Source organism: Athene cunicularia, assembly GCF_003259725.1.
Source record: "Athene cunicularia isolate RWA chromosome 1 unlocalized genomic scaffold, athCun1 chr1_part2, whole genome shotgun sequence".
Taxonomy (NCBI): domain Eukaryota; kingdom Metazoa; phylum Chordata; class Aves; order Strigiformes; family Strigidae; genus Athene; species Athene cunicularia.
The window spans coordinates 74,087,157-74,111,987 of record NW_020799092.1 but is presented as its reverse complement, the minus strand read 5'-3'; the positions used below and the strand labels follow the sequence as shown (position 1 = coordinate 74,111,987).

Below are 24,831 nucleotides of genomic sequence, written 5' to 3'. Positions count from 1 at the left end.
TTTTTCTGATGTTTTTTATTTTCATTATATACTTAACTAGAGGGTTTGCGAAATATGTTGTTTTGCTCAGTTTATGCATAAATTGCAGATCAGAAACCTGAGATTTCCATGGAAGTCTCCCAAGAAAGTTATAGTTATATGATGTAACCTTAATTTACTTCACAAATTTTACATTGTAGCATTTAAACAGCATTCTTCCTTGATGTCAGAAAGCCATACATGTACCTGTGTCCACTGAAGTTGTATATTGGCTATTTGAATTGTTATAGTGGAGACTTGATTTCCCAATCCAACAATTTTTATTTTTTTTTTTAGAACCAACTCAGTGAAAACAGTTGAAATTTTAGGATTTCTGTAGAATAAAAGTCTGTTTGATTTATTAAAGTCATACTGGATTACTTCCCCATTTATCTAGATAATTTCTGTGTTTAAATCTTTGTGATATTTTTTGGTAATATTTCCTCAACAGGTGACAGATTTAACTGCTCACATTCTAGTTGGCAATTATCTAAATCTCTAACTCAGGCAAACACAAGTAACCAAGATTTTACATGCACTTCTTTGTTAGAAAGAAGGTATTTCAGCGGAAGCATTGGTATCTGTTACAGCTTGTGAGATTACGAAGCAGTAAGTGCTAATTAAACCTTTATTTATATTCAAAAAGAAATATGCAGTCCTAAGTGCCTTTATCTGTACTGTTTCAAAGTTTGTAGTAAACATTGCTAATCCAGTGTGTTTAGAAGTGATATTTTGGGAGATAAGATTTCAGATACTCATGACTGCTCATCTGTTACAAATAGATTAGCCATATTTTAGGAATGAAAGGCTTGCTCATGCTATCTTCCCCTTCTTCAGTACTTAAATCTATCTTGTCTTCTTGTCTCATCTCCCTAAAATATCTAGCGTTTTTTGTCTTTAGTACTAGTATCTCTTGTCCAAAATCATTTCATTGAATCCATTTTACCACACACTTCTAGCAGGGTTGACAGAAATCCTTGCTTGTTGTAATTCAGTCCATCTTCTTAGGATTCTGTAGTCATGTGTTGAATCCTTATTTCTCTTCACCTACACACTGACCAGCCTTTGCTTTGGTGATTTTTTTCTATTCCGTCCATTTTTTTTTAATCCATTGACTACCCAGCCTGTGCCTCTTATCATATTAATGTCATGCTCTGCATCCAGCTCACAGCATTTGAGCATGTCAGTGATTCATTGCAGACTGATATTATTAAGTAGCCGTTTTCACAGAAGAGACTGTCTTCTTTCTGTAGCAACCCAGTCTCAAAAAGATTTTGGGACAATATGTCCTTTGTGCAGCCTCTCAGAGGCCAGTAATTATGAACTATGATGGTCCAAGTGATCTGCAACAGCATAGGCAGCTGTGTTGCCTAATGAGTTCATGCCAGCCATGCTCTGAAGGGAAGGAGAATACCTCTTGTCCAGCATCTGAAGCCTCAAGGTGTGTCAAAGACTGACCTAATATTCACCAAAAAATTCCGTTAGGAAGGAAAGGGTGACTTTCTTCAAAAAAAATTGAGATTTCCAGAGCTTAATAAGACAACTACAGCTTGAGAGTTCAGGAGCAAAGACAGCCCGTGCTAGTAATAGTTTTTGAACCTCCTTGGCCTAGCTGACCTAATTCTTCCTGTAGATAAAATCTCGGCGGCCTGTGTCAATTCCCGCACGTTCTCAGTCAGTGCGTCCTGGGCACATATTAGGAAAGCAAAGACAGTATTATTCAGAGATGACATAAAGAATTGAAGAGTGTTATATAGCTACTAATAAAAAAACCTCCAAACCCCAAAACACCCCAAAAAACACAAACTAAAACATTCTCCTAATAAAATATATGTTTGGTTTCATTCAGCCATGGCAGTAGGAAGAAACATGTTGGAGGATATGTCAGCATATTATATGTGCAACTGTTTAAATCAGTGAAAGATCTTTTCAGTCTCTCCATTTCTGCACCATAAATTTGTCACTCTCTGGTTTCAGAAGGACTTGATAGATCATAGAGTGCTGGCTGGTCATCCAGTTCCCCTTGCTCCTTTATAAACTGGATAGTGTTGTTGGCAACCTTTGTATAGGTGAGGCACACCCAGTGAATGTCTGTTCTAATGTCTCTTAAATTCAAGTAAGGTGGTTAACATTGTGTCCTGGCTTGAGACTGAGGAAGTATGGATACATCTTAAATCCAGTGGAACCTTATATTTTAAGGCACATAGCACTTGCTAAGACTGCATCTTTTGAGCACAGTATTTAGTTCACACTACTCTTTAAGAACTCAGTACAAATACTGATATATTTTAAACAAGCATTTGTGAAAATGCTGTGTTGGATCAAGACTTAAGGCTGGTAAAACACAAGTACCTTTTTTTCCATCTCTTACAGAAGTTGACCACCTGTGATGACAGGAGCAGGAGCTAGACAAGGGTGTTTTTTCCATTCTAGCCCCATCACATCATGTTTCCTTCCTGCTTTCTGATCCTAAACAGGCAGTTAGAGACATCTCATCTCCTGTGATGCTGCACTGCATCCACCAGAAATCAAAGCGAAAACCCTGCAATGCGAGAATTGCTTAGCTAATGTGAATTGCCAGAGGAAGAAAAAGCTTAACAATTATTGCTTTTTTAGATTCTTTGTTGCATCTTTCTAATTATTTGGTTTTAATTATACCACAAAGTTTATCTGCCGAGACTTTGAACAGAACACACAAATGAAGAGTTTCTTTTTCCTATTGGCTTCAGGCTGCTAATTTTGACACCTTTGTAATAAATCTGTTGGCTAGATGCAAAGCTTCAGGCTTGGCAGGACCTCAGGAAATCAAGAGAGGAGGTAGCAATTCGTGTAAGAACAGGAGTTCCAAAGATGATAGATTAATGGGAATCATTTCCAACTGAGCTAACCTATTTAAAAGTGGCAAGTACATGAAAAGGGAAAACGGTTAGAGTGTATTACCAGAGAAGTGTTACTTCTTGTGAATTTCAGCACTTAAAACCATCTTTCAGACTGCCTGTGATATTTATGATAGAGCCCTGAAGGGCCAAATGCAATCTATGGAAATACCACATAACTTCCACCACTCAGTGTTTCTTACTGGCTGGTTCTATACCTTCAGAGTTCCAAAGCCAATTAAGACAAAAAAGTGATTTCTCCTAATGAATCCAGAGAGAATGAATATTTATGACTAAATTTGTGGTCCTTAAAGTTATAACACAGATCCCCTAAACTTCAGAGTTTATAGAGGAGAAGAAGTATCTTCATGGGGTAACTCATAACCTATAGCTGGGAGACTACTGTTGGTGATAAAACTTTTCTTAAGTATTTGAATTCTTGGTTGCTGCTGAAATATTATCACTTTCCCCACACCCCTCAACTCATCTAAGTGAGCAGAATGTCACTTACCCTTCAGAAGCACAATTCAAATTTCAAGTGACCCTTTATAGATTTATTTTTTTTCCTTTCACTAGTGACTAAAGGAGATTAGGACAAGTACGCTCATATCTTGGAATCCCATAGTATAATAAATTAAAAAAAAAACAAACACAACATTTTGTGGAGGATAGACTGAAGTTTCCATAGCAATGATTATTAAAATAATATGACCGGTTTTCCCTGGAATGCGTATCTCTGTACTATGTACACAAAACAAACAGTGCAGTATTTACATTGCAAGAAGTGTTGCTGAATATAGTTTTTCTTTTTTGAGAAATCTATCCAAAATGTTCTGTATTATTATTGGGTTTCTAAAGAATTCTTGAAGAACAACTGATTGCAAAACTCAGCATCACAGGGAGCAAGAAATCACACGATACAGATATGTTTTCACAGCATTCCAGCTGTAGAGCTGATGAGAGGATTTTGCAAACAGATTTAGGTGTAATTAGGAAATTTGAGTTGCCTACTCCCTGAGCTGAGAAATTACTGCTGGAGCTACTTATAAAAATGCTGTCCTACACTGGTTTCGGAAAAAAAACCCAAACAAACCATGAAAAAAAGACTTTGTGTTGTGGTAAGATCAAACCATGGAATCAGACTGAAGAAGCATGGTAAATACTGTGCTACCATCAAATACCATATGTTAAAACTTCTCATATTTGTTTAATATATGTCTTTTGTTTTCATTTTTATTAGAATGATATGGGAGGTCAAAGGAGCCTAATAAACAAGTGGACTACTTTTCTGAAAGCCAGGCTTGTGTGTTCGATACCTGGTCCTGAAGGAGCAGACACACATTTTGATGAGCTGCGTAAGTTGATTTATCTTTAACGGTCTATTCTGATATCAGTATTGCTTGAGGGTTTTATTGCTGTTTGAAGAAGCACTATGTCTGATTTTACTCCTCTTCCAAACAGTGCTGGTAATATCTCTGAGTTTTTTTTAGAAGTCCCTGATTATAAATGGAATTAGTCTGATGAGAAAGATGGGGTTTTTCCCTTTCACTCCAAAAGCTGGCAAGTGAAAATCTGATTCTGCAGAAATATTAGGAGGATTTTTTTTTTTCCAATTGCAGAAGATATATTCTTACTTTCTACAAGAGATGAGAGAAACCCGCTTGTATATGGAGTCTTCACTACAACAAGGTATGCGTTATGATCATGTTTGCCTCTGGAAACAAATGCTGAAGATCTTACTCGGGCCTTTTATTAAACCCTTCTATTACTAGATCCTGATTCCGGAGAGCAGGGGGAGATTGCTTGAATAAGGCTTGCAATATGTGGGTTGTAGTCAATAAGGACAATACTTTCAGAAATGGATGTAATAAATTATGTCCCTAAGCCTTTGTGTGCCTGACTTTTGAGAATGATTGTAAAAAATAAGGAATATTTATCAAAAGCATGCTAGTTTATTTCAACCTCATCTAGTTGAATTTACAAATTTCAATGATATTTATTGAGCAACCCATAGTTACCATTTAAGACAAATCATTGTCATGAAGCATTATTTCTGTAAGCAACAACTTGACATCAGTTATTTCTTAGGATCAAAACCCACTATGCTCTGAAGTGATATTTGAGTCTTTTTATAGACAGGATTTGATGAAAGAATAATCCATCTTTTTCTCAAGAGAAAAAGCAGTAGTGAGGTGCGCTATATAGATTTGTCAGAAAGGAAATAAATAATTATTTCTTTTGTCTCTAGAACCTTGAATTAACTGTAAATAATACGGACTAGCCAAATGCTGAACAGTATGAGTACAATGAAGAATTGCCAAGGCACTCCTTAACTCAGAAGCAGCCGCCACAGAGGCTCCATAGAATATATAACCACATAAAATATTTAAAATTGAAATAAATGTTGCACAGTGAATGAAATGGCATATGAAGTAGCTAAAGTACATGCCACTCAACAACCTGACATGTACTGGTGTTCTTTGAAAAACTGAACTGTTTGGGGTTTTTTTAATTCAGAAAAATATGTAAAAAAGGGAAAAAACATAGAAGAAGAAATAAATGTTTATTTCTGTCTCTTTTCTGTCCAATGCAACTTGTAATTCTCAGGCACATTGACTGTAATATCACTAATATACGGACTTCCAGATGTGAACACAGTGTAAAGGAATGTCCTTAATTTGCAGAAAATTCCAATCAAAATAGCTAATAAATTATATCTGGAAACTCTCAGCTGCTAGGAAAAGTGGCACTCTGTCAAGTGGTCCAAAGGCTGAGTCCAGGTTTCAACTGAGCAAAACTTTAATCTCTAATGACAATGACATTAGCTATCTGTAGTTATCAGGCCTGTACACAGTGTCTGTTATTTAGCACCACTTACATCAACTCTTAGGTGTAGGATTGATCTAAACCCCTTAGACTCTGTGGAATTAGTTGGTTCACTGGATGAGGCATGCACTGAAGTGGTGTTTGCAATATATATATCAATCTATCTTCTTTTTCAGCTCTGTCTTCAAGGGCTCTGCAGTTTGTGTGTACAGCATGGCAGATATCAGAGCTGTTTTTAATGGCCCTTATGCTCACAAAGAGAGCGTGGATCATCGGTGGGTCCAATATGAAGGTCGCATCCCATATCCCAGACCTGGTACAGTAAGTGTCTCCTTAATTACATACTTCTATTTTTACTCAAAAACAAGCATACTTCACACCCCTCCCTGGATTGATAACTTACATTTTCCACTCAGGATGTTTCCAATTAATCCTCTCAACCCTTTCCTTTCTGTTGACAGCTCAGATGTCTACCTACACTGTAGGTATAAAAGTATACATTTTTCCATGTCTCTGAGATAACATTGTGTCCAGACTCTCTATTGCCTGATTGTCTCTCATATTGTGGTTTCCTACTGTACAGCTGTATTTCTATCTGTTGGGATCACCTCTAAGGCATCAACACTTCATAAAAAGCCAAAGGCATTTCTTTATGGAGTATGAAGTTATGATGAGGTATTTTATTTGAGGTCTTGGATTTCTGTTATCTTTGCCTGTTAAAATTTTGTTCCTTGAGATACAGTCACTGATTCTATTATGTCCGTTTGTGCATGTGTTGTGTTTTGAAGTAAAATGAGTTGGTGGAGATTTTCTATGATGAAAGATAACTTATAGGGAAAAAAGAGGAGTTTACTACTTGGAAACACTTCTAAATCCCGATCTCTCAGACATCAGATATAACAATTGGGCCAAAACAAAGAGGAATTCTTCCCTCACTTCTGTCTTGGTATTAAATTTGGAAAAGCACAAATCTACATTACAGCTGAGGAAGAAAATAGTATTTCCAAAAAATGTATCTACTTTAAAAAAGTAATCACAGCCTTCAGCTACTCTTCATACATAGAATGTAAAAGAGCAATGATTTAAGAGTAAGATAGATATAATCCAGGTTTTACATTATCCTGGTTGGGTATTCAGAGAACTAGTACTAGACAGATGCCAAGCACTGAGCTGCTGAGGTTGGACTGCTGCTGGTACCTTGTCTGAAAACCATCTGGGTGTTTCTGCACTATTTCTCTGACACCAGCACTGGTGTAACCTGTGCTTCAAGTCACATTATCTAGCTTACTTAGCTCTTCTTTTCACCCATGTCCTTGTGTCTCTACATTTTGTTCATCATTCTTCCAGTGGACCCAATTGCAGGGTCCAAGCCCGTGCTGTTTCCTGCACTCAGTGATCCCAGGCCCCACCAGGTCTGGCCCTGAGCTCTGATTCCCTTCTCTCAACTGCAGGCAAGTTGCAGAGGGCAACTCTCTCTATAAAGAATAAGGCAGCTCCAAAGATTGATTTGACCTGAGCACGATCTGCACTGCTGGAGCGAACGGGCTCCTAATTTAGACAATTTAGGCACTGTAGGATTTTTTTTTTTTTTTTTTTTTTTTAAGCATGTGCAACTCCATTACTGGTTAAGAAGTGCAGATGTATTTAGTTTTAAGTACAAAAATGGTGCCAGTGAGAACAATAGCTGGTCCCATGGCATCTAAAGAGATTAAAATAACTCTCTTTAAAAACTCAGAGTGCCCCATAAGGATGAACACTCTGCACAGATAGACGGGTCATAAGCTCATTGCATTTTTGAGTGTATTAGCCATCACATGGTTGAGCTGGGATTTGCAAGGAAGGAAACATGTCATGCCGAAGCATGTCAATGCTGATCTTTATCACTGATTTGAATATCCATGTTTGCAAGTATTTTAAAAGTTGGAAAGTTTAAACGGATACATTCCATAAGCCGCCCCTTAACTCTCCAACTGCTTCCTTTAAGCACCTGATAACAGATGTGAGAAAATGGTCTTATAAAAATCCTTAGGACCTCCATACTCCATGGACTTCTGTAGGAGTTTGTTTGACCAGGAACTGAGAAGGGAAGTGGATTTTACTGAAGAAAGCTCTCAGAAGAAAGATATCTCTAATTTCTATGTAGATAAGGTAAATATATTGCTGCATAGTTACTTATCTTTTGTCTTAGTGAGCTGGATTGCCATATACTTCAGGTTCAGTAGCTTAATATAAGGTATCCAAATAAGTAGGTTCATGCCATGCTTCATCTTATAATGTGCTATGCCAAACCTCTGATTATGAACAGATTTAGGCTGGAATCTGAAAGTGTAGTTCAGTGCTCAAAGACAAGGAGAAGCAGCAGCATATTACACCCCTGTAGAACACTGCAGTACGAATGCTGAAATGCTCTTCCTTAAAGATTAATTTAATAATTTCTTGCCAGCTATGAGATTGTTCAAGAATGCTCAAAACAAAGCCAAATAGGGATAATCTATCATTTTTTAGATTACTAGGACATTTTTGAAATTTAAGCTCTAAGTGTTGCCTACAGTTAGCATAGTCAGCACTGCCCTGATTTTATATTTCTTATATTTTAAGTAACTGACAAAATCTAAAAATGGCTATACTAGGAAATATGTTTGCTTTGATGTTTGGCTTTGAGAGAGGCAATGACTTCCTTTCAGCATTTATACAGAAGCAGGAGACTGCTTACACTAATTTAACTTTCTGCTCAACTGCCTTTATCTCCTAAGTAAATAAAGCTGTTCACTATAGAGGCTGTGACCACTTTGATATTGAAGTTTTGACAAAATGCTTCCTGTGGCAATTTGTGTCGGAGATAAACTCCCAACATGACCATGATATCATGCCTTCGCAATGCTGAGCAGCGTGCAGGCAACAGGAGCCCTGCGTGCCCAGGGTCTGGGTGCTGCGGCGTGGTCTGCCTGCCCTCTGGCGTCGTCGGAAGACCCCTGAGTTGGGTGACGGGATCTCTAACATGCTCCACACCACTGATGCTGCAAATAGTATGGTTCTTTAACTTCTCCTGGTGGTATTAAAGAGCAATGGGAATTAGAGGCAAGGCTTCAAATCTATTTCAGTTTGGAAGCTGAAAAAAAAATAGAGACAGAAAAAAAGAGGCAGCCCTGCCACAAAGGGCAATGTAAAAACGAAGGGAGCTTTTGCTCCGTCTTCTTTAGCTGTCCCCAGATAACAAATCCAGTTTTCTTCCAGTCTGTTAGGGTCTTACCCAGTAAATTATCTGTTGATAAAGAAATCATCAAGTACTTTCTTTAAAGTTTGCTCTGTATTCCAAAATAGAGTTGTCGTAATGTCATCTCAGTAGTCACAGAAGACATTTGAACAAGATTTTTCAGTGCATTAGGAGGAAAAAAACATTTCTAGCTTATTTATTTAGCCGTAACCATTGCAGTATCAGAGCAACTCATAGTGCTCATTTGGAAGTTCTGATGGGATACAGAGGAATCATCCTTATTTCATTGATGATGAGTAAATGTCACTGAGGTCAGACTTTCAGAGGATTGTCAGTGTTTAAAGATGCAGATTAACACTTAGTCTGATCTACTGCAGAGCACTGGACTGTAACTGCTATTCAAGGCAACACCAAACATTTGATAGATCTAGACATTTTGCTAACTGATTTGCCAAATGTTCAAAACTAAAGTCTGAATCAGCAAAGTAAGAGTCTTCAAGTCTGAAGCACTTCTTAGCTACAAGAAGAAACAGCCCAGCATGTGGCTTTTGTACATTTTAAGTTTTGTGTCTCACCTCTTTCAACTGCAGATCTGAATATGGCCCCGAGCTCCTAAATATTTGTGTCTGTTTTTGTAAAACAAGTTCCCTTACAAAGTCCTCAGATTATCCTGGGAAATTTTCATCTTTTTTCTTTCTATTTATTTTTCTCCCTTTCTTCAGTGAAGTCCCTTCCTTTAATTCTGCTAATCGAGTGCACAAGCTGATCGAGATGTGGTGGCCATCCCATTGGGTTTTGGCTGAACCACAGAGAAATACTCCCCCTGTCCTCCTGTCTGGTTAGTTTTGCTGCTTTAATAAGTGTGTTCATAAAACATTGAGGCTTGCACAGGTTTCCCTTGTTATTTTTAGCCTTATCTTTCTCTTTCACCTGATCTTTTATGGGATGGACTGCATTCTTTACTTCTCCAATTCCTCTTTCCTTTGATCTTCCCACTATAAATGGGGATGCTTAATTAAGTAAAATGTTTCACTTTATGGGTTAATTTCCCTGAGAAGGCCTCCTCCACCTCCTCTTACTTACCAACCTGTTTCTTCCAACATGAATCACCTTTCATTTCATAACAGCCTTTCGAAATGCTGTGAACCCAGTCACCTTTCTTACTGGCAAAGGTCAATACAATTGCAAAGTGCCACCTGCAAAGTCAAGTTCACTCACCTAGCTAGTCTTAACCCAGTTAGCCTCAGATTAATGTTATTTTATGTCAGCCTTTTCTACCAACAACACAGGTGTGTTGAATGGAAAAGCAATAGAAAGTGCTCAAGGCAAACACTGGAACAGAGTAGAACAAATCTCACACATCCAGTAGGATGCAAAATCTTATCTTAAGAAAAAAATGGGGACTTAAATTATATATATTTTTTTTTAATTTTGAGGTTGATTCCATTCAAAATGTGTGCTGGTTTTTTGTCTCCTGCAGAACCAGACTCATTCCTCCCTTCCCTGCCCTCTTCCAGGCTTGCTCTGAGTAGCAGCAAGGTTAACATGAAAGTCTCCCTGCTGAGAGTCCAGTCCTTCTGGCACAAACCATCAATCCTGTAGAGAAGCACTAAGGCTTTTTGGAGGCATGTCCAAATGCACAATGTATTGTGCAGCTCTAATCAGACTACAGAGAAGAAACTACACAGTATTTGAACCAGGAACCTAAGTTTCTTCTTCAGAATGGCTTATGGTTGAATTCCCAATGGCACATAAGTGCCTATGCCCTGGGAGTCATGTCTCAGCTGTCATCCCCAGAAGGTCATAAACTTATAAGTATCCTAGTTTTTAAAGTACTTCTGGGCATCTTGGAAGCTCACACCAGTCCTCAGTGTAACATCTTAACCCCTCAGGAATCAGACTTTGCATTTCTTTATAAACTCTACAAATAAAGTTCAGTGTGTTGGGTGTTTAGGAGCTCCCCATTTAAGACAGAAGTGACTACTTGAAGGTAGTTTTTCTGTTTCTCTGCTTTTTGCTTGATGGACCAGTGATAAGGGAACTTACTAAGACCTTAGAAGACATCATATTATATTGTAGGAGAATGCTGACTACAAGACCATATCTTCTTGCTAGTTAAATATTCATTCACTGAGACCTTGGGAGAAAAGGACCATGTGGTTAATTCATTCCCCCTGAGGGAGTGTTTGGTGCTCCAGTTCCTACTGCACTTAACATAGAATAGAGAGCTTTTCAGAATAAAACAGATCTCCCCTCCTGGTTAATATCTGAGCAACATTCTTACCACTTTTGGCTAAGCTGATATGTAACCATCCCATCAGACGTGAAATACCTTCAACAGGAAAGAGGGAGGAGCTCCCAGGATGGCTCTGGTCCGTCTGCCTGAAATAGAGGGACACCTCACCTAGGAGAGAAGCCCAGACTAAGACATCTTATTCTCTGATATGGGAGAGATTTAAGAAATATTTCACTCTGTAATGTTTCACATTGGCTACTTAGATGGCCCCAAGACAGTGATATGCTGGTGTGATGTTTAGTTCTCCTGTGAGATGCATAAAAATTCCCAGCCTAGACATTGCAAAATCTGCTAAGCAGATGCCTACTGCACTCAATATTATCAAGTCTCTGTTGTGTATCTAGCCTGTGGGTGTTTGAGTCTCATTGTTAAGTGGGTATGAGGCTCCGTGTCATAAGTCACTTTTAAACTAGGATTTTCAGCACACTTGAAATAGAAACCCTTTTGAAGCTCACAGGGACAAGCATTCTTTTGAAATTGTCAGTAGACAACACCCCCGCTGAAATAAAGATGCATCATTAAATGAAAATAATTTTTTTTTCATACCTTATAGCTAAGTTCCCAAATAGTTGTTTCAATTTCAATAGGTGTTAGATCCAGCAGCTCTTACTGACTTCACTGGATGGTGCGAAGCACTGTGCATTTTGGCAAATTGTAGGTTTATTTAGGAGCCTAACTTCTGGCACCAGCTTTTGAAAATCTTGGCCAGGGTTCCCACATAATGTTAACACAGTCACACCGTATGTCTCAGTATTGTGTGAGATCTACACATCCAGCACTCTGCTAAGCTGCAAATTTAATAAGACAAGTGAAAAAAAGAGAAAAGCTTACATATGTGTGCTGTTGCTAAGTTATTGTGTATTTGAGAAAGATTAGCCTTAATTTACTACCTCCTGATTATATTTGGATACAAATAAAAGGTGAGGGAATAAAAGGCATCTTTGTAGATCAGCTGGGATCAGGACTTAGTCCAGGGTGATTATTGTCAAACATAGATCACACACAGAAGGCACTGGAAAAACTTCAAGTAACAATTGAATTGATTCTTTAAAAGTTTTGTGCCACAGAGCTTATACAGCAGTTGAACAGAGACGCCCTTAGCACTTCAAACTGTTTCTGCTGGGGGGTTTTTTGTTTTTGTTTTTTAAATTTTTTTCAGTTTCCTTTTCATTTCTTAACATGTATATTTGTATCAACCTATCATGGCAATGAAGGCCTAAACCTCCTAAGAATAAATGATATGGTGAATAATTTTCTTGCGGGATTCTTATCTAGCAGTACTAATTTTACTAATTTAATGTGTTTCATTTGATGTCAGCTATCTGGAAGAAAAGCACCAAATCTGATCTAGTTGTTTAGGCTTCTCTATCAGAAATAAAGAGACAGAGACCTCCTCTGTGCAGTTCACACACAGCCAAGATCAGAATCTAGGTCAGGTGAGATGAATCCCACCCTGTTGCAAAACCAGATGTTGAGAGAGCACAGTGATGGTGTTGTAAGAACTTCTGTGGATTCAGATTCTCTTGTAGTCCACATGAAACAACCCTGCCAAACTACTCCTGTAACGTCTGATATAACTGCAATTCTCTTATTGTCTCCAGTAGGAGATATCACATATCTGAGACAGCATCTGGTGCTGATGATGTGTATAAATGCCCTCTGTGAACTGGGCAGAGAACACTGATATCATTATCACGAGACACACAACAGGATGTGAACTCACATTTTCAGAGGTGAAAGGCTGCTTCACTCACCCACTTGGCCATGCAGCCTTGACCATCATGCATCCTATGGGTTGCTATGAAAGGAAGCACAAGCCTACAGGAATTGTTCTGCAGTGATGGGTGGACACAGATTTAAACAGCTGCCTGAGGACTTTGCCAAAGGGTGGCCAAAATGAATTTTTCATTCCCCTGTTCCATCCATCATGCCATAGTGAATGGTGCCTCTGGAAATAGCTCCCTTGGCCAAGCATAATAGGGTCACACCTGCCTGGCTGTTCCTGGTGGTCATGCTGTCTTAGGATGGGATCCAAAGTCCGCTGAAATAATTGGAAAAGGCCCTGTTGACTCAAGCGGATCTTTGGATCAGACCCTTAGTCCTTGTTTCTACTAAATTAGCTGCGCAAGCTGGCAAGGATTTCCTTATATCCCTATATCATACATGGTAGGGTTTGGGCCTTTGGGATTACTATAAAACTTTATAGTTCCATATTAGTAGACATTTTATCCTAGTGGTTTTTAGTAAGTGATGTCATTGCTCTCATCTTCCTCTGCTGATGCATTATTGGCAAAAAGCTAGGACAGCTTCAAGACCCATGGGGCTACCCCCATTTTTCACATAGAAACGGACTTCTGGGATTGAGCTGTGAATAGGTGAGCAATCAGCAGATTTCCAGAACATGAGGACTGTAACTCAGAGTAGTGAGTGAGAATATGAACCATAGAAAATGCTCATAAAAAGGAAAATCAACCTCTAGTACACAGTGGGGGGGAGAGAGTTATTTCATGGTTTGAGGAGTGAAGATGTGAATTTGTTTCTCATCCTGTATAGAATAAATTGATGCAGAATTTTGATCGAAGGGCAATTAAAGACATGTGTTACTTTCTACTGATTCCCACAAACTTTGGTTGAACTCCTACAAAGGTAAACATGCTTTTGAAATCAGTAGGGTTTTTGAGGTCTGAATCTGGTATAAGTGGCAAAGACTTGGTTGTTCTAAAGGTAAGGAGAAATGTTAATTCCTGAAGTACTGCTTGTGTAGCAAGGGTTAGGGTTAGGGTTAGGGTTAGGGTTAGGGTTAGGGTTAGGGTTAGGGTTAGGGTTAGGGTTAGGGTTAGGGTTAGGGTTTTAACAAGTCTAAAGTCTATTTTTTTTTTTTTTTCACAGCCTTTCTGTAGTCTCTGTTGCCATATAAGACAAAAGCATGTATTTCTTTGTAAAATTATTTAACTGATATTGATATCTGCAAAAACCAAGCCGACTACAGCCCACCTCAAGGGTGTACCCTTGCAAAGACTTAATATGTGAAAGCACAGCAGAAAACAGAATGTGGGAAATCATATCCAGCAAGCCAGAGAGTGAAGTTCTTACAGAAATGCTAGCATAAAATCCCTAGGGATAACTCACTGATGATTCTGCATTGCATTAGTTGTATTTACCACATGAGCAATTCATCCTTAGGCATGTGTACATAATTCCTGTATATGCTGGGCAGAGGCTACATTCCCTTTTGAGCAAACACTACCAAAGGGTGTGCTGTGTGCGTCCCTCAGCCCAGGAGGAGAACAAGCAGTGGAAACCCAAGGGAGAAAAGGTTCCAGGCTGGTCCTGAGCCTGCCAGGACGGATTCGCTGCTAGTGGCTGATGTTGTGTAGCTGTGAGAAATGAGTTTGCCAGTGATGAAGAAGGGACATGCTCAGCCCTTGGCGCTGTGTGTGTTGTTCCTAATGTAAATGTTTTGGATAATGCCAAACCTCACATAGCAGAACGCATCCTAAGCGCAAGCCCTGAACTGACACCATAGATTGAACATGTCAAACTGGAGATTTGGGAATGTGAACTAGAGTCTTCTCTGTCGAAATTAACCATGAAGGAGGATTGTAGAGGAACTGCTCGGCAAATCTTAACTTTGTTTTGGCAGAGTACAACAGCATTATTTAACCATATTTCTTTCTTCACAGACTGTGTTATGGCTCCACCTGGCAGGAAACACAGGGATTACTGGTTAAAAATAGTGATAAAAGGAGCAATCAACAGTTTAAATGTAAAAGTGTGTCACCAACTGGAATAGTGTTTCCAGTTTCTCTTGTCATTATTCAGGATTTGTAGTGCTCCATTAACGCATCTAGATGCCTCCAGATTAAAAAAAGAATCTTCCTCAGACTCAGATTAGAGACTAAGTGTAAAACAAGGGCTGGAAAAGAGACACAAACAGCTGTGGGGAGGAAAGCAGAGATAGGTGAGTGTGAGATATGATGGGTCACCAACATGACTGATCTTCTAAATATGGACTCTGCCCAAAAGGGACAGAAGGGAAAAAATTGAAGGAGATTGAAGAGGTAGGCTTGTGGGCGATCTTCAGGCAAGATGTATGAGAACCAATTTACTTTGTGTAAGCCAGAGAAATAGCTCAGATGGTTGGTTCGTCAGTATAGGTCTAATAGATGTGGGAGCCAACCCCATCATAAATGAGTGATGCTGGGGAGGTGTCTGAGGGAATGATCACTGTAGCAGTTGTCTGGACCAGAAGAAGATGAAACTGTGCTGTTCAAAGCCAGAGAAAAAGCCCAAGCCATGGACCTGCGCAAGAATTTCAGCTATGGGGATGAGTAAGGAAAGTAACTTCTGAGAAATAATGAACTACAGAGATCATCTGGCATATGGAGAATCTGCACTTTTTAGAAAACAATACTTGGGATGCATAGGAGGGGCAGTTCACTGAAAAGTTATGGCCTCTAATTGCAGGCCATATACAGAGAAAAGATAGACATGGGTGTTTCCATCTGAAAAAATGAACGTGGTTTCAGCATTTACTCGGGGCCTTCTGCCCGAGTAGCTCTGAGCGTATCTCCCAAGAGCAATCAAGCCCTTAGACTAACATCGGGGCATGCGGGTGAGGATCTTGCCCAAATCCTGCGTACTGCATCAACAGGGCAGAAACTCAGCTTCAATAAGAGGGGAAGAAATATAAAAAGCAAAAAAACTTGATCTGTGAGACAATCCTGCACTTTAAATATTTGAGACTATACCATGGTAGCCACCGGAGGGCACTCGAGACTTGCTGTTCAAAGTCCCTTACACCGATCCCTGCACTCATTTGTTCAGCATGTAGCACCTCTAACTGCATGTTGGTACCTGTGCCTTTGAATAAGAGCTAGACAGCATGACAGGTGTCCTTCACTGGCTTGATTTCCTTGTCTTTTTAAAATATCCAACGTGAAAAGGTGCCTGTGAGTAGGGTAGGGAACAAGAAATTGAAAATCGTTGCAGATGCACTGAGCCCATCATGAGAATTTCTCTGGTTTTAGAGCAGTGCTTTCAAAATCTGTACTAATGGAGACCAAGTGCTCGCAAGTGTTCTCACAGAAAGGTTGATTTCTATTTGAATATGTATTGAATTTATGATTTATTTGTAAGACCAAATTTCCAAAGTGACCTACATTGATGGCACCTATTATGGGATTATATACAAAGAGTTCTTAAATATTTAAAGAAAAGTATTTTCCTGTATTATTAGTCTGTTTATGGCTAAATTTTGCTATCTCTAATATATGACATGGAAAAAAAAGGTTAAAAGTACATCACAGTGCGGATGTGCTGCTTGAATGTTAATAATTATCTGTTTTTATTACTGGTGAAAGTGGTATGAATGACATATCTCATACCCTTTTCAGGAACACTGTTAGAGGAAAAAACATAAAAAGTCTTGGTGATAAAACTAAAAATTAAGTGTAGCTTTTAGTAGTTTGTGTTTACAGATATGTTAATGCAGTAAATATTAATTAATTCACATTTTATCTGACATCAAACTCTCTTTTCTAATGCTGCATTCCTTTGCTGAGTATCTTAGAGGAGATAAGGAAGTTATCTCCCCTATAAGTTTTAATTTATGTTATCAATATCTCTGAGAAAAGAGAAAAGCGTATAGGATTTTTTTCTTCAAAGCTTGCATATAGGTAGGTGCAGGTGTGGGCATATAACTACAGGAATTGAAGATTCATAATTCTGAGTAGTCAAAAAAACAAGTGAGATGAAATAAGTTAACAAGTTTTGGGTGGTTTTAAAAGATAAAGGAGAATAGGTGGGGGAGGACACAAGGAGTATGAAGATGAAGGGGAACTGCTTTTGAGGAGAGGTAAAAAAGAGGAAAAAGTAGAGAAACAAGGGGGAAGGCCCTTTGAAAAGCCAGAGGAGCACACACTGCCAGTGAGATCCCACATTTTCAAAACAACATTGAGCCTTTTCAATTGTAAGTCAAAACACCAGCCACTGGCAAATGTGCTTTACAAACCACTATAGCTCATCTGGACCAGGCAGCTTTCCTGCTATATGGAGAAGCCTGAAGATTACTTGTTTTTCTTTCAGAATATTCTTCTCAGCTTTGTGTTATGTCTTTCCTTCAGTGTCCAAGCAAAACCTATGATCCACTCATAAAGTCTACCAGAGACTTTCCCGATGAAGTCATTAGCTTTATTAAACGCCATCCACTGATGTACAAATCCGTTTACCCAGTGACGGGAGGACCAGTATTCACGCGAATCAACGTGGACTATCGGCTGACACAGATTGTGGTGGATCATGTCATGGCAGAGGATGGACAATATGATGTTATTTTCCTAGGAACAGGTATGAGAAAGGACTTCCACTATCATTCTGCACAAACTACATCCTTTAAGAACACTTTTACTCCAGCAGGTCCTGAATAAACCTGTTGATTAACATCTTTTTCCTATACTTTCAGCTTTGGGAAGCATTTAAGATGCTCCTGACTCTGTATAAGGTCTTAATTCAAATTCTAAGAAAAGATGGATTTAACAGCTCAAGACATTGCTGCTGCTGGGACTTTAATGCCTCCCAGTCCCTAGGTGATAAACCAGTTAAGGGTCAGAGTACCTGGACTTTCTTACCCTCTGAGTACCATTCAGTACTTGTCTTTACATTACATTACATGGTAGTCTGGCTCCAATTCCTGCTGGCAGCACATCAATAACCAGTTAAAAGAAAAAAACTAACCTTAATAACTTCAAGGAGTATTTCCTATTACCAGAAGAGACATGGTGCATCAGCATTAAATCTCATGTGACATTGAACAGCTAGGAAAAATTTAAAATTGAGCCTAAGGCAACAATTTCACTTAAATACTTTCAAATATATTACTTAGCATTATGAATAACTCTGAACAAGAGGACCATTACTGAACAGAGGTTAAACTACTCTGTCAGGGAAGAAAGTTGTTTTGCAGTTTTTCTATGGATAATTATGTATCTCTTTACATTTTTATGATAGTTACAAGCCTTAAGGAAAAAGTCTAGTTTTACCATAGTAATTAAATTTAGAATCATTGGATGAATCACCCAACAGCATGCTATCCTAATAAATATTAACATAGCTATACATTTCTGAAATAATAATCTAAGTTTTACTCCACTGGAATTTCTTGTTCTTAATCCAGAATTTGAAGTTCTTTCACTAGCAGACCTGAAAAAGCACTTCTCACTGGTAGATCTGAACACTTTACTAAGGAGGTCATTACCATTATACCCATTTCACATCAGGTGAAACTAAGGTACATGGAGGTGAAAAAGATTATCCAAGGGAAATGAGTGAGCCACTGGTATGACCTGCAGAGAAACTAAGGTTTCTATTTGAATCCTACCCCAGTGCTGTTGGGATGCACCGCATTTTATCTGGCCTATAAGGAAATTGGGTGTTGAAGAGTACAGTTTGATAGGTATGGATATTCTGAAGTGATCTGGGGAAAGGACTGAATTGTCACAGAGCATCACCTCATAAAGTGTGGGCTGTCTCAGCCTTCAAGAGTTTCCCAGCTGCATTATCATACACCCAAGTTCAGAGATAGTGTCCCTCTTGGATTATTTATGTCTTTCAGCTCAACTCCTCTCACAACTCTTGTCTTCCTAAAACATAAAGTATGAGAGTCCCTCTATGGTCCCCACATGTCAAGTACAGCGGTGTCAGAGGGAAAAGCACAGTTTCGTAGAAAAGAACATTAAAGTGCTGTTTGCTGCCGTGTTGCCTGAGAAGGCAAGGAGTAAGCTTGAGCTGTGATGATAGAATGTCCTTGCTTCTTCCTGAATGTACTCTTATATACAGTCAACAGAGAAGGAAAGTGAAAAAAAAATCCCAAGATGTGAGATGCTTGGAATTTGGGAGTTCTCACTATAACTTACTTTTCTCATGATAATAGTGAGGAAAAGTAATTGAACTTTAAGCTGTCCAAAAAGATGGTTTCACTAGTTAAAATGTACAAAATATTCTTTCAGTGGTTATAGAGGTTGCTTTCAGATGCTTGCTATGATCTACTATAAAATTTATCATAGGAATAAAATTATACTGAGAGATCAGCAACTCAAATACTCCCAGGTCAACTGTTTACTACCCAGCACCAATCTAATTCTTTCAGAGTAAATCGTCCAGTTTAGAGGTGTCAAGGCTGGCATGTACCATGCAATCACTAGGTGGCACTCCATAATATGCAGATACTTCTTTATCTGCAGTGCCTTCCTTCAAAGTTTGTTTCTTTCCAGGAACACATGGTCTTTGTTCTATTTTATCCTCTAAACTTGTCCCATGGAAAAAATTAAACTCAAAGATAAAAATTCAGATATTATATAGACTGAATACCGATATACCAAATAACTCAGGAGATTCTGAGCAGCAGCAGATCAGAAGCTTAGTATGTGTTTGAATGTATGCAGCCAACTTGTACTTGTGCAGGCTTTGGCAATTATGTCAAACAAATAAACAAAAGGTCTAATTACAGAAGGCAAACTGAAATACTTTTGGCTTTGATTGGTAATAGGATCTTCAGTACTTTGGGAAAATAAGAATGAAAATCTCATTCTTTCCATCATAATATATTATTTTTCATCATTTCAGTGCTATGCATAGTGCTTAGGCTGAACTGCTTTGTGTCATTTCCATGCCACACATCCCAGCACCCAGCTCACCTCCCCTGGGCAGTTTTTTTTAAGGCCATTCAAGACTCACTAATGTGTAATGGTCTGAGAATAAATGAGCAGCTTTTTTCTTTCACCAAGCAGGAATTCAGGTTAAAATTAATCAATAGATTTAACTAAAAAATTATCCAGATAAATCCAAAGAAGTAATTTATTCAGTTTTTAACTGAAGTTTTTGATGATGGAGGTTCTGTTCAAAAATTTCCCTAAAATGAAAAGATAAATTTTAAAAGTGCTTTGCTTAACTCCCCACATCAAAATGAAACCTACTTCTGTTTAAGGTGCTATGCTGGATGAAACTAATTGTATAAAAAAGAGGAAATAATTTTGTGCCAATTTAGCCCCCTAAACTGGACTTTTTGTGGTCAGATGGTCCCTGATTCTTGCTCAAGGAAATGTGCAGACACTTCTAGCTGGCAGCATGGATGTGCTTGTCTGTGTTTGTGTGTATGTTTATGTAGCAGGAGAGTTAGACCAGCCCTGCTGGCAGCAGCCTATAATTGTGTTGGCTCAGCCATACAGTAAAACTGTAAATGTATTGTATAGAGCTATGTACATAGAAATAGGTGCAGATAGGGATAGATATTGTTTGAAGGCTACATCCCTGATGCATTAATTTTATGTTCAGGGCCAATGTTGAGGGGTTTTTTATTTTTTCTTTGCAACCTAAGTATACAGCATAGCTTGTTTAAAAAATAAATAATCTGAAATCAAGTTGCTGTGAGATAAGAAATGGAGTACCACATATGTACTGAAACATAACTGTGGGGTTTAGATGATGAACATTTGTTTCAGACATAGGCACAGTCCTGAAAGTTGTGAGCATCACAAAGGAGAAGTGGACTAAGGAGGAGGTGGTCCTGGAAGAACTGCAGATATTCAAGGTAAGCATTAACAGCCACAACAGCAATTAAATATTAGTCAGGAGACTTTAAGGCACAAGCTAGCTTTGTCTGGCTGGCTGTTTGTTTACTGAAACTAGTTCAAGTTTCCAGAGGGACAGTATGCAAATTTTTAAATGCCTTGGTATTCTGTGGGTAAGCCAATAGAAAAAAGTCCAAAACCAAACAAACCATGATTTTTCAGTCTCATAGAAAGTCTCATTTTTCTTGCCTTGTTCTAGTTTGAAATCTTATTATGAGCCCCAATTTCTTTATTAGTAGTATTTAATTTTTAATGCCAGTTTTTCTACTGTCTCAGCTTTGGGACTATTCTTACTACAATTATATTTTTTTTAAACACACAACCCCCCCCAAAATTCTACAGATGTAGTGAAATTCTTTAAAAATAACAACTTTAGGAACTGAAAACATAAAGAAAATAAAACAAAGTTAGTTTTGACTATCAGCGTGTTTTAATTTATTGATGGAGACTGACTCGATGTTTTTGACCGTTTTGGTTTGGTTATTTTGGTTGAGTGATAAAGAGCCCTGGAGCCCTGCTGACACCAATGACTTCTTCATAAATAGAGCCTGTAAAAAGTCCAACCTCCTTTCTGTTGCACAGACACAATTCTGATTAACCTCATCGCTGGTGAGGTAGCTGATGTTGACATACTGTTGCAGGAGGAAAATTGAGACTTGTGTCTTCCCTATGGATTTTCTTTTCCATTTTGTAGTTTCTTCTTCATTCTTTGCATTCTCACTTTGCTTTCTTCTCATGCAATATAGCTCTTCTTCAGTTTTTGCCTTGCTTTTTCATCAAAGTATAATCTGCATCCCTGGCATTTTGATTACTTTCTCACACATCCTCTCTCCTACATCCTATACAAGGTCTTAGCCAGAATCTTTGCCCATACTAAATAAATTAATTTGGGACTTAGAGGCAGTATTTTCCAAGTGTGAGGACAGGATATTTAATAATTGTTTCAAAAAGTATATTTATTCACATGCTTTTTCGTATGTCATGTGTGTGATGAAACTTTGATTTAAAGGATCTCCACGTCTTCTTCCCACTGTCTTAGCAATTATAATTATCACTCAAAAAATACCAAGATTACTTAGTGGCCTGCCAAGTAATCAGCAGTTTCAGTATGTGCACCAATTTGCTGCATTCTTAAAACATAACGTCAGGGGCAAATGTACCATATCATATTTAAAACAAAAAAAAAAAAGTGGTTTTTTTTTTTTCTGCTCAGCAGACATTCCTTCACGTTTTTATTGTTAACATTTATAAATGTTATCTCTAATGTTTTTGAATCCAGAAAATTGAAAGAGGTGAAGGGCTGAACAAACACCCCTCATTTCCTTGAACTGCATTAACATTAAACAGTAGGCTTAGATTAATCTTCTATTAAGCGATAGATAATACCCTGAGCTTTGTCCTGTTCCTCCATCAGTCACTGGCAAAAAATTCACTGTCTCTCATAGCAGTGTAATACATCCTGGTACAGATGATCTGCCTATGTATCCCTTAAATGCCATCTAAGCCTTTCAAATAGTGTTTAATAAGAACTTAAGTTGATGTGAAGCCTTATTGCCAGTCCCCAGGATAGGCTAGATTGCGAACTCTGAGAATTAAAGCCAGTTGCCTCATAAGGAGCAGGGAAGATATATGTGAGGTATTTTTGGAAATGTGAATTTAGTGATTTTCTGGGGTTTTTTTAATATTTGTTTAAACCAAGCAAATAGATCTGTACTTCTGTTTACTTTCTGTGTGTTAATTTTTGTTCTCTTTTTCACTAAAAACAGGGAATGTGTAAACTAATGCACCTTACTAATTCATTTTTCAGCATCCTTCGTTTATCTCAACCATGGAGATTTCTCAGAAGCAGGTAATCACAAGCTCATTTAATTACTGCATGATGTATGGTACACTGAACACTTAGATTGTTATTTTCAGGTGATGTCTGTTACTTACTGGCCAAGGTTTCCATGGATGACTCTTAAATCACATCTGGAAAGATGGAGATATGTTTGAACTTGTTTCTGTGTTTAATTCACATTTGCTTACAAACAGTAATTTGTGTACCCAAGCTGGTACTTATTCATAGAAACAAATCTTTAGTCATTTAGTACTGGGATTTGTGAATGAAGTCAATGCACATTAGTTTTCCAGACACTAAACTACTTGTCTCTTTACAATCTAGTAATAGATTATTTTTACTATTATTGTTATTTTTATTAGTAGTCAAGAGAGAGCAGGGCCTCCTTGTGCTAAAAGTTGTGTGCACACAGACTGAAAACCAGTCCCCCTCCTCTAAAACTGGAGTCAAAATCTGGGTGGTCCAATCCTGGCAGAGCAGGGGCCAGTGGTGGTTGGGAATCTCTGGATGGGAAACGGTTTTATGGCAGCTCCGAGCTCTGTGATGGCTACGTGCACGTTCAGGAGGCAGCATGACACCAGAGCCATCCCTCCCTGCCCTGCAGAGGTGGCCAGAGCAGCTCCAGCACGACATGCCTCCCTCACGCAGGAGGAGGCATTTTGCTGTTCAGGCACGCACAGCACAGCTGGGTCCCATCTCCCCTGAAAAAGGGTGGCTGGCCAGCTGGAAGTGTTGCATGAGCCAGCTCCAGCTCAACAGTAAGCACTTGGACCACCCTTGTCTCAACAGGCAGTCTACTCACATGTTGATGAGAGGGGAGTAATATTATCCCCATCCTACCTAAGGATCAGAAGCAGAAGATGAAGTTTTATTCACACAAGGTCATCCCTAGATTCCAGATTCTTAATGTCACGGCTATCCAGCCCCTTGATTTTAAATGTGTTATTAAAACATTCTTTTCGTGGTTTGCTTCTGATTTTTTATTACAGTGCAAATCTAAAGGTGTAAGGGTGTTGAGTGCTGGTGTCTTTCCATGACTGCAGTCTCCTTGCTTCTCTGCTGTATTGTCAGGGATGGATGGGGACTGGCCAGTTCACACTGAGCCCCGAGAAACATTTTATGGTAAAGGAGGAATTCTCCCTCATTTTATAAAATCTGGGACGAGGTCGAAATTCTGCAAGTGTGGCACTGAAGAAAGGAACTTTTAACATGAGCTACTTGGAGGTCGCTCCTAATTCATTTGCTTTGCCTGATTTGCAGCAACAATTGTACATTGGTTCCAGGGATGGATTGGTTCAGCTCTCTCTGCACAGATGTCACACGTATGGGAAGGCTTGTGCAGACTGCTGCCTTGCCAGAGACCCGTACTGTGCCTGGGATGGAAACTCCTGTTCCAGATATGCCCCCACTTCTAAAAGGTATATAAAAAAAAAAAAAATACAGCGTGCTGTAAAAGATCTTGCTGCTTGCAAGAATTTCAGAGGTTCCTAATCAGAACTTGTTGCCTTTTTACTTACATGTCATTTGCCTTAAACCTGTTCGTTCTCTGGCCACGTTTCTCATTTCTGCTCAAAGAGCTGTGAAGACAACATAGTTTTGTTTAAGTCTGTCACAGTAACTCATCTACTGCAGCTAACATCATAAATCTATTACTTTCCTTTTTAATGCTGAATCCTTTAAGACATGAGATGCTCAGGTGGAGGTCTGGGTGGTGGCTAACTCTTCCTGAGTGCAAGACCTTCTTTTAAGCTTCTGATTTTTTCACAGGGCACCACTGTAATTATAAAGCAGAGTTTAACATAATTTCCCAGAGTGGTCAATAATAAAATACATTTAATTCCCTGATCTAAATGAACAATTGTATGTGTGGTTTAGCCATGAGAGGGAGACAGAGATTTAGGTACTGTGATGTGACCACATTGAGAGCAGTTTTTCCGCAGTGAAGGAAGCTTCATCTGAACTTTCTGTATAAATCTGCATGGATTCCAGCTCTAGCAGTGTAGTACCTAAGCTGCTGGATGTGTCTCTTCGAGTTTTTGGCTGATTTAGCAGGAGCTCTGAGCTTGCTCATTGAGCTAGACTCTTTCACAGCCTCTTCATTCCCCTTTGGACGAAGCCTTCCTGACAGTAATTCT

General features: G+C 38.7%; 1 protein-coding gene across 2 annotated transcripts in view; it reads left to right on the top strand.

Moving 5' to 3' along the window:
- The window catches only part of SEMA3D (semaphorin 3D), a 143,208-nt gene that overhangs the window by 103,664 nt on the left and 14,713 nt on the right, over positions 1-24,831 (top strand). For both annotated transcript variants that reach the window (XM_026866126.1, XM_026866119.1), the window contains exons 9-15: positions 4,135-4,249; positions 4,514-4,583; positions 5,897-6,041; positions 17,356-17,578; positions 20,728-20,816; positions 22,664-22,705; positions 23,957-24,114. In XM_026866126.1, the coding sequence (XP_026721927.1) occupies positions 4,135-4,249; positions 4,514-4,583; positions 5,897-6,041; positions 17,356-17,578; positions 20,728-20,816; positions 22,664-22,705; positions 23,957-24,114 (842 nt within the window). The remainder of the gene's footprint in view (positions 1-4,134; positions 4,250-4,513; positions 4,584-5,896; positions 6,042-17,355; positions 17,579-20,727; positions 20,817-22,663; positions 22,706-23,956; positions 24,115-24,831) is intronic.